We start from the raw sequence: 11,050 nt of genomic DNA, 5'->3' as shown, positions 1-11,050 counted from the left end.
TTGTTCCTTTCCATTTTGGTCGTGAGCTACTGTTTATAATTTATAAGGTATTGATAACATTATCTTCTGCATGTGACACCACATGCTATGTTATCTACAATATAAATTAATTGAACAACTATAAACAAATGTAGATAATTTGACAAAATGTGATTCTTTATTTAAAACAAATGTTTACAAAAGCTTAGGCTTTCAGTATACACTCCAACAATCTCTCACTTATACTAATGACTAAGATGTCATATCTTCTACCATACATCTGATTCCCATTCCCTCCACATGCCGATCGAAAGCTTTCGCCGGAAGGGCCTTAGTGAAAGGATCTGCCAGGTTATCTGCTGATGCAATCTTGGCGATGACAACTTCTCCTCGCTTCACGATATCTCGTATCAGGTGGTACTTGCGCTCTATATGCTTACTTGCCTTATGAGCTTGTGGTTCCTTCGAGTTTGCAACTGCACCGCTATTATCACAATAAATTGTGATGATTTTGGGCAAACCAGGAATCACATCTAAGTCCATTAGAAAGTTCCTAAGCCATACTGCTTCTTTAGCTGCTTCAGAAGCTGCTACATACTCAGCTTCCATGGTTGAGTCCGAAACGCATTTCTGCTTAACACTCCTCCATGAAATGGCTCCACCTCCTAAAGTAAACACATAGCCTGATGTAGACTTACTGTTGTCCCTATCTGATTGGAAATCAAACGTGTAACCCACAGGGAGCAAATCATCTGCTTGATAAACTAGCATATAATCTCTAGTCCTTCTCAGGTACTTTAATATATGCTTTACCGCAGTCCAATGTCCTTGTCCAGGGTTACTCTGATATCTGCTAACCATGGCCACGGCAAAACAGATATCAGGTCTCGTACATAGCATTGCATACATTAAGCTTCCTACAGCCGAAGCATAAGGAACTGCTTTCATGTCCTCTATCTCCTTTGATGTCTTCGGAGACATCTCTTTAGATAGAGCTACTCCATGCCTAAAAGGTAAAAAACCTTTCTTGGAATCTTGCATGCTAAAACGAGCAAGGATTGTATCTATATATGAAGCTTGGGACAGACACAACATTCTTTTCTTACGATCCCTTATTACTTTGATCCCAAGAATGTGTGCACAATCTCCTAAGTCCTTCATATCAAATTGTTTGGATAACCATACCCTTACGTCTGATAATACCTTGACATTGTTGTCAATTAACAAAATATCATCTACATATAGTACAAGAAATACCACCACGTTTCCGTTACACTTCTTGTATACACAAGACTCATCCGGACACTGAATAAATCCATATGACTGGATTACTTCATTAAACCGGATGTTCCAAGACCTTGAAGCTTGCTTCAGTCCATAAATGGACCGATTGAGCTTGCACACTAGATGCTCTTTGCCTTTTTCAATGTATCCTTCTGGTTGCTTCATATGGATGTTCTCTTCAAGACTTCCATTAAGGAAAGTTGTCTTGACATCCATTTGCCAAATCTCATAATCCATATGAGCAGCAATGGATAAGAGTATCCGGATAGACTTAAGCATGGCTACCGGTGAAAAGGTCTCCTCATAATCGATTCCCTCTTTCTGAGTGTACCCTTTCGCAACAAGCCTAGCTTTGAAGGTTTCTACCTTCCCGTCTGTCCCTCTTTTCCTTTTGTAGATCCACTTGCATCCAACGGCTTTTACACCATCAGGTGGTTCTACAAGCTCCCAGACCTTATTAGAGTACATAGACTCTATTTCAGAATTCATTGCCTTTTGCCAAGATGCATCTATATCTTGGAGTGCTTCGTCATATCAGGTTCATGTTTACCGGATCAAGTCCGAAGACTCTCCCAAAACATGAATCTTCAGGCTGCCTCACAACGACGAGGCACTGTCTGTGTTGTGTATCATGTGTGACACGTGTTGCGCTCTTGTGGTACTTCATCTTGTCTTGGTACTCAAGTAGACGTGTCCTCTCTAAGTTCTTCTAAAACAACTTTGCTACTGGGCTTGTGATCCATTATATAGTCTTCTTCTAAAAACTGGGCATTGATGATAACAATGACCTTCTGGTCTTTAGGACTATAAAATAAACCTCCTTTCATTCCTTTGGGATACCCTACAAACACGCGAACTTCTGTACGAGATTCTAACTTATCAGCATCTGGTTTCAGCACATGTGCTGGACTACCCCAAATCCGGTTTTCGCCCATTCCACAATTCTGTGGGAGTAGAAGAAACTGATTTAGAAGGTACTAAGTTCAGAATGTATATTGTTGTTTCCAGAGCATATCCCCAAAACGAATTTGGTAATCCTGAATAACTCATCATCGATCTAACCATCTCCATAAGAGTCCTATTCCTTCGTTCTGCCACACCATTCTGTTGGGGTGTACCAGGTATTGAATCCCGACCTCTGATAAGTAATTCCTAAACTCTCCTAAGAGGTATTCGCCACCACGATCAGATCGTAGTGTCTTGATACTTTTACCTAGTCATTTTTCCACATCAGCCTTGTACTCTTTGAACTTATCAAAGCACTCGGACTTGCGGTGCATTAGGTAAATATATCCGTATCTTGAATAATCATCTATAAAAGAGACAAAATATTCAAAACCTCCTCTTGCCTGGACAGACATAGGACCACACAAATTAGAATGAACCAATTATAACACTTCTTTGGCTCTATACCCCTTGGCCTTGAACGACCTCTTGGTCATTTTACCTTCCAAGCAAGATTCACAAGTTGGAAAATTTTCCAACTCTAACGAACTCAAAAGTCCATCAGCTATAAGCCTCTGAATCCTACTTAAGTTAATATGACCAAGCCTTAGATGCCAAAGATATGCTTGGTTCATTTCCGAAGGTTCTTTTCTTTTATTAGAGTTAGAAGATGAGTTTCCATGTTTTTCCTTGTGGAAGAAATTGGATTTAAAGTATACAAATTGTCAACTAATGCACCAGAATAGATAATCACTTTATTTCTTTTAATAACTACATCGTTACTGAAAGAAACTGAATATTCATTTAAAAACAGTTTAGAAACTGAAATTAAATTCTTTCTAAAACTGGGTACATAAAGACAATTTCTTAAAACCAAATTTCTATTTCTACTAAAAGATAAGTAGACGTCTCCCACTACAACAGCCACCACCTTAGTAGCATTGCACATATAGACGGTAATCTCTCCTTCAGTTAGTCGTCGGGTTTCCTGGAACCCCTGCAGGGAATTGCAGACATGATCAGTGGCTCCCGTATCTACACACCAGGTGCTGGTAGATAACACCGCTAAATATGTTTCAACAACTAGAGCATGAGATATACCTTTGTTGTTCTGATTCTTACCAATGTCCTGCCTGCTTGCGGATGAAGCACTTGCCCTTCTTCTTCTTCACATCCTGTACTCTGAGTTTTATTCACTTTCTTTGCAGAGCCAACTTTTCTTCTTCTTTCCTCTCGGTTTAGAAGTAGAACCATTTTCAACATAGTGAATTTGAGAATTGTGACGAAATAATCCTTCTGCTGCTGTCAATAGTTCCGCTAATGAATAAATCCTCTTATTCATATTATAGTTCAAAGGGAACTGCTCAAAACTTCTAGGTAGCGTTGGAGGATCATATCGATCCGGGTTTCCCATCAATTTCTCCTCCAAGGATCTTATCTCGTTCGGATAAGCCATCATCTTTAGGATATGATCCCTTACGGTTGCATGGTGGTTGTCATTATCTTTCTCATAGCTTCTTGTCTAGAAGCCCTATCCTGATGACCAAAGAGTTCCTTGAGATTGTTCATAATATCATAAGCTGTTGGTAAATCTTGATGCTGATGTTGCAATACATTTGACATTGAAGCCAAAATGTAACACCGCGCCATCTCATCTGCCTTTACCCATCTCTTATGATATTCAATCTCCTCTTGGGTAGATTCACGATGGGTGCTTGAGGCAATGCTCAGTCAGTACAAATTTATAGCTTTCAGTTTCCAATCTATGTAATTAGGTCCAGTAAGTCTATTCTGTTGAAGTATGATGGACAGTGGGTTGAAAGTCATCCTAAGAATCACAAATAACTTTTGGTCAGAACTCTAAATTTAGAATAATATTGATTCCTCAAACAATATTATTTTAAATTAACCAACACCACAAAACACCGTGAATTTTGTATGCCACGTTAGTGTGGACGTATACAAATTCAACATTTGTAAAAGGAGGGTTTTAACCCATTAATTTTATTATTTTGTCAACCTAACTTTTTGACAAATAAAATTAATAGTTGGTATCATTTGGTAACACAAATAATAGCAGTGACTCCGATGGGGAGGATACTATTAGATGTGTCTAAGTGTATACCATTACTTGACACTAAGTCCATTAATAAGATTATGCCCCTTCCGTTGGGGAAGATCACACACTCTTAATTAACTTCCTATAGTCATCTAAAAATGGAAGTCTGTTCTAGTGATCTCAAACAAGCTCATCCGTTATGGAGGAATGCACTCAGAGCCAATGCGCAAGCTTGTTTGCATCACTTACAAACCAGTAATGAAGACCATGGGATTTACTTAAAAATCCCTCTCCCACTTAGTTATTTATTAATGAGGAATTTTAACTATGCTAGCCTACTAAACTTGTAAACTAACATGCACACACAGCACAATATAAAAGCAATAAATAGAAAATCTAATTTTCAACTATTATGACTTTTATCTCTAGTTGTCCTCCGTGTGTTGTCATCCCAAGTTGCTGCCATATTTGGCCACCGCCACCCTCCTTGTTCCGCTGCGCCTCTGGTCCTTAGAAGGTTCCACGCTTTGCAAGATTCGATCCATGACATAAATTGAATTTTACGCTTTGATCCTATATTCCATAAAAGAAATGTACATGTATCTAGATCAAAATAAAATCCTAATAAAACTAAATACACCCTGTTGTATTTTAATACAATCATGCACACATATAAATGCCCTTGACATGTCCAGGGTCCAATCACACACATAATAATTAAAAGCCATAATAGTTGGATCCTGCGTCCACAAAGTTAGCACATCCTACTATTAACTGCCTAAATTATGTATGACATGTGCATAATTAACCTAATACCAAATACATGAGGCAAAACCCTAGCTCGATACCAATTGTTGGTTGCTACTCGGAAAGCCTAGAGGTTCTCTTGTACAAAATTTTGTACAAAGGTCTGTACCTTTCCTAGCTACAATGTATTCTTTTAAATTAAATTTTGAATCGCATGAGCAACTTAACACGTAAGATCCAAAACTAAATGTATTTGTTCTATTAGGTTTTGAATTGGATCTCCGGAACTTAACACGTTCGACCAAATCACCTTAAGTTATTAATTCCATTAAATATTAATTTCCATAATCGGTTCCCAGTACTGACGTGGCGAGGCACATGGCCTTCTTAGATATGGGAGCAATCACCACCGACTAGACAAAACCTTTTATAGAAATCTAATATTTAATTTCCTAAAATAACTTTAGGTTAACCGAAAAGAACAATCAAATCACAAGGAAAAATAAAACAAAAAAAAACACAACTTCGAAAAACATATTCGAAATACTAGAACGTAAGCCTCTTGTATTTGGTATTATTTCCATAAATAACTAGTATGATGCGGAAAGGAAAAATTACTAGTTATACCTTCTAGAAAGACCTCTTGATCTTCTACCGTATTCCTCTTCTAACCTCGGGCGTTGTGTGGGCAACGATCTTCCGAGATGAGAAACCACCAACCACCTTCTTCTCCTCCTAGCTAGGTTCGGCCAACAATAAGGAAGCTTCACCAAGGAAGAAGATCAAAACACCAACCAAGCTCCAAGAGATGCTAGCTTTCTCTCCTTCTCAATCTTCTTCTCCAAGTAGTATCCGGCCTCCACAAAAACTCCAAGCAATAGGGATGTTTCGGCCACCACAAGAGGAAGAGAGGGAGAGGATGATGATGACCGGCCACACCAAGGAACAAAAGAGGGAGAGAAATAATTGAGGTTTCCCTCATGAAGGCACCCCCACCCCTTCTTTTATATTCCTTGGCCTAGGCAAATTAGGAAATTTAATTACAATAAAATTTCCTTAATTTCCTTGACATGATTTAATTGAGAAAAATAAAATAAAATTTCCCAAATTAAACTATATTGGCCGGCCACCACATGGAGAAATAAATTAGACAAGTTTTAATCAACAAATTAAAACTTCCTAATTTGTTTCCGGAAATTTTAAAATTAAAAATTTCTCTTCAAAAATCTCTTCATGGTTGATAAAAATAAATTTCCATAATTTTAATTTTACAACATGTGAATAATTTTTAAAAAGAAAATAAAATATCTCACCAATCTACAAATAAGGAAAGAGATCTAATCTCTTTCTTTAATCTTTTGTAGATCTTTTACAAGAGAGATATTTTAATTTTAATTCTCTTTAATAAATTATATCTTCCACATAATAAAAATTAAAATTAAAATTCTTTTTAATTTAATATGGCCGGCCCCTCTAGCTTGGGTTCAAGCTAGGGCCGACCACCCCAATTCATGCTTAGGCCGGCCCTAGCTTGGTTCCCAAGCTAGCTTGGCCGACCCCCTTTAGGTGGGTATAGAAGGTGGGTATAGGTGGATATAGTACTCTATAAATAAGAGGTTACGATAGGGACCGAGAGGAAGAATTGATTTTGGTCTCCCGATAAAATTAAGCATCCCGTGTTCGCCCCGAACACACAACTTAATTTTATCAATAATAATTCATTCCACTAGAGAACTATTATTGAACTACCGCACCAATCTCAAATTATATTTTTGGGCTCCTTCTTATTATGAGTGTGTTAGTCTCCCTGTGTTTAAGATATCGAATGTCCACTAATTAAGTGAGTTACTGACAACTCATTTAATTAATATCTTAGTCCAAGAGTAGTACCACTCAACCTTATTATCATGTCGGACTAAGTCCACCTGCAGGGTTTAACATGACAATCCTTATGAGCTCCTCTTGAGGACATTTTCAACCTAGTATCTCTAGGACACAGTTTCCTTTTATAATCAACAACACACACTATAAGTGATACCATTTCCCAATTTATCGGGCTTATTGATTCATCGAACTAAATCTCACCCATTGATAAATTAAAGAAATAAATATCAAATATATGTGCTTATTATTATATTAGGATTAAGAGCACACACTTCCATAATAACTGAGGTCTTTGTTCCTTTATAAAGTCAGTATAAAAGAAACGACCTCAAATGGTCCTACTCAATACACTCTATGTGTACTAGTGTAATTATACAGTCAAGATAAACTGATACCTAATTACACTACGACCTTCTAATGATTTATTCCTTTCCATTTTGGTCGTGAGCTACTGTTTATAATTTATAAGGTACTGATAACATTATCTTCTGCATGTGACACCACATGCTATGTTATCTACAATATAAATTAATTGAACAACTACAAACAAATGTAGATAATTTGACCAAATGTGATTCTTTATTCAAAACAAATGTTTACAAAAGTTTAGGCTTTCAGTATACACTCCAACACAACGAAGGTTAAGTTAGGCTCTACATTTTTTATGCCTTGTGTCTACGTGTGCAAGGACTTAGGAATACAAGAAGTCGAGCGAAAGACGTAGTGGATGAGAATGATGACACGGGAAGCGAGTTGACGAACTCGATGCATCTGAGCGATGAGAAGTTGCGAAAGAGTACATCGATGAAGCGAGAAAGGTGTGTGCAACACTTTCGAGGAACGAGAAGGCAGAGTGGAATACTGCTCGAAGAGAGAATATTGGAGTTGGGTTCGGGTGAACTCAATTTTGGATGGTCGGAGAATCACCCAAGAGACCGGAGCAGCAACTGGACAAAGTCAACTCTATGTTGACTTTGTCCAGGTGCTCGAACTCTAGGTGCCCAGGCCAGGTCTAGGCGCTCGGACCAGCTTGTACCGAACAGGCACCTCTCTTCAAGATGTTGCTGCGGATAACTATTACAGTCCATGTCAACAACACTCTAGACGCTCAGACCGGTCTAGGTGCTCGGACGAGGATCAAATTTTATCCTGAAGTCGTTGAAGAGCCATTGCGAAGAAGATAGAATGCACCGCTAAGGGCTCCCGAACTCACTCCAAGCACTCTAATATGTCACATCAGCCAACAGATATTTTTGATTAACAGACTATCAATAGAGTCTTTGTTCTCTTCATTTTAACACAACACTTGTAAACGAATTTTTAAATTATGTTTTTATTTTCTGAACTATAAATCATTGTACAAGACTTCTCCGCCTCTAATCTTGATCGAAGGAGTTAAAATAGTGGGCTTCACTTGTCTTGAATTAGTAACCTCCTCGGTTACAAACTAAGCAAATCCGGTAGCATCGTTTATTCTTTTATGTAATTTATTTCTATTTATTAACAAGTGTATCTTAGTTAAAGTTGAAAGAATGAAAAGAATATAATTTTAATTTCAGGATAATTCATTCTCTTTTACCGGCCACACCGCGACCAACAAACTATGCTCATTGGGGGCAAATGGTTTGTTTGATGGAAGATCAAATGAGACATTTATGCTATGCTTGTAGGTGTAGATTGAGGAAGGAAATGAATTCAAGGCGGAAAAAATCTCTAGGGAAAAGGTTAAAAAAGGGGGAAAAAAAACAAAAGAATGGAAGAGAAAATAATCCATAACAAAAAGTAGAGAAAATTTTCTTTTTAAAAATGATAAATTACGAAGAAAAAAAATATGGGAATAAAAAATATGTGGTCAAAATAAAAAAGAAAATAATCTCAGGACTGCCGCATGTAACCTGAACACGAGAACAAAAATGAGGGAGAAAGAAAAGATGGCTTTAGTCTGATTTGGGAGGATTAAAAAAATATTTTTGAAAAAGTTTCACAAAGTTAGTTATGTCTATTTATTAATTTTATAATAAATAAACAACAAAAATGATGAGTAGTCCATTTGAAATAAGCATTGAAAAAATTTCTACGTGGAAACTTTACTCAATTTTTATTTCCATCCTCCGTAATAAAGAGGGGTTAATGAGGTTTTGGATAAGACTTGGTTGGTTGGGTTGTTCAAATTTTTTAGAGCACTTAGGTGAAAGAGTAGATTCTCTTGTCTGTAAATTGTGGATCAGGAAATGATCCATTACATGAGGACCTTTGATTTGAATGGACTCCACCTACTTAAAGATGGAGTTCATCCAAATCAAAGGTCCTTATCAGTGGACCATCCCTTGGTCCGTAAATTACGAATCAAGGGATCCCTGTCCCTTAGGTAAATGGTTCGAATGAGCTTACTCGGTATTAAAGGTTTTCTATAATTGGGTGGGGCATCTTTTGGGAAAAAAAAAATAATTATGTGATCCTTGAGAAAAATCAAAATTTAAAGGCACTATTTATGAATTTTGTTGTTTCTTAGATTAAATCAAGTTGTAAAGAAATTATTCAGGGCACCTTTTTCAATTTTTCAAATACATAAAGATCGAATCTCAATTTCAGTATATTAATAGATAAATTTCTTTTAATGGACAGTTAATCCAAAAACTTTGGACTAATAAGCCACTTGTTGCAAGTTATTTTGGTTGTAGGGTTCATCTTAGGATAAATTGAATACATCATACCAATAAAATAATTAAAAAAATCCTCTCCCAGATTGAGAAGTATCTCATTTTCAAAAAGTCACTATCATCATGTTTGCTCTCAAGGGAAGAACAGTTCGCCCATTGGTCACACACGCTGAGGTATATGTCATTGCTGATTCAATTTGCAGCAAGTGTAAATTGCCCCGTTGATTAAGAATTCAAGTTGCAGTACATCTAATCCTAATTGCCCTGTTTGAACATGACATTTCCTCTTTGCTGAGCTAAGTAAACAACACTTTCCAACACTTCTCTGGGTGGCGTCCAACATTAATTTTGTCTTTTTTAGAAAAAAAAAGAATGAAAGAACAATATTCGCTGCGATCAATGAGCTATACACAAATCTTTGTCTGAATTGCAGAAAAAACTAGATCAGACAAGCATAAGGCATGCGGTATTCAACAAGTAAAGATTTCTTTCCTCCTTTTTGTATATATATGTATTCAGAAACTAAGAAATCATGGCTGACAAGGAGGGTAGTACAGTGCGAAACCTGAAACATTCAGAAATAGCAAGTTCAGTAGGTGCTGCCGTTGAAGCTTTGAATCATGGTGACTCCGAGCTCCAATTTGCAACCACGAGAGTGATGAGTATTAGCACACGAGGTCAGGCCGTACGTCAAAATACAATCCAATGGAAGCCAGCTTATTTGGGAATCAGATAGATAGGCTCGTCTTGGCTTCTTCCACTACCAGCACTGGTCCGTCTCCCACGTGCGACGGCTGTAGCCTGGGAACGAAGTGCTCCGCGCGTACGCTTGACGGGGACTGAATACGTGGATCGCCGCCGAGTCGGTGATTCGGCGATCGTAGTCAGCGCGTCTTTCGCTGTCGGAGAGCGTGGCGTAGGCCGTCTGGACCCGCATGAACTCGTCTGCGGACGCGCCCCGGCGGCCGGTGGCCACCACATCCGGATGACACTTAAGGGCGAGCCTCCGGTACGCAGCCTTGATCTCCGGGGTGCTGGCGGTGGGGGGCACTCCGAGCACGTCGTAGAGGGAGGAGGAGAAAGGGGATGCGATGGTGGCCGTGCCGGCAGAGTAAGAGGCGCATACATCGAGGGAGCGGGTCGAGATGGGGGAGGATGGAGAGAAGCATGCGGCGGAGGAGCGGGGAGGAAGCGCGAGGCGGTGGCCGAGGAATTGGGAGGAGGCCAGCGACATGGCACAGGCTATTGCGTGGAAAAGTAGCGCGAGGGTTCGCCCCATTTTATAGAGAGCGGAAGAAGTCAAAGAAACAGAGCCTGGGTCTGACGCAAGTCGAACTTTTTTCTAATATCATCATTAATAAATTTATCCATCTGTCAGTATATTTAGGGGTATAAATGAGTCTAGATCGATCAGGGACCTGGGTTCTACGAACAGAAGCTTCTGTTCGTTCCCTGATCGATCCGGGGATCGATCAGGAGCTGGATCGCAAAA

General features: G+C 38.6%; 1 protein-coding gene across 1 annotated transcript; it reads right to left on the bottom strand.

The window, feature by feature from the left end:
- Positions 1–9,944: 9,944 nt before the first annotated feature.
- On the bottom strand, positions 9,945–10,803 carry LOC121977455 (chaperone protein dnaJ 11, chloroplastic-like). The gene has a single exon (XM_042530022.1). It carries the CDS (start codon positions 10,790–10,792, stop codon positions 10,319–10,321), a length of 474 nt encoding a protein of 157 aa, XP_042385956.1. The 5' UTR covers positions 10,793–10,803; the 3' UTR covers positions 9,945–10,318.
- Between the last annotated feature and the right edge of the window lie 247 nt (positions 10,804–11,050).

This window comes from Zingiber officinale, chromosome 4B (assembly GCF_018446385.1).
Source record: "Zingiber officinale cultivar Zhangliang chromosome 4B, Zo_v1.1, whole genome shotgun sequence".
Lineage (NCBI taxonomy): Eukaryota > Viridiplantae > Streptophyta > Magnoliopsida > Zingiberales > Zingiberaceae > Zingiber > Zingiber officinale.
Note: the sequence above shows the minus strand (reverse complement) of the source record. Positions and strands in the feature narration are given on the sequence as shown.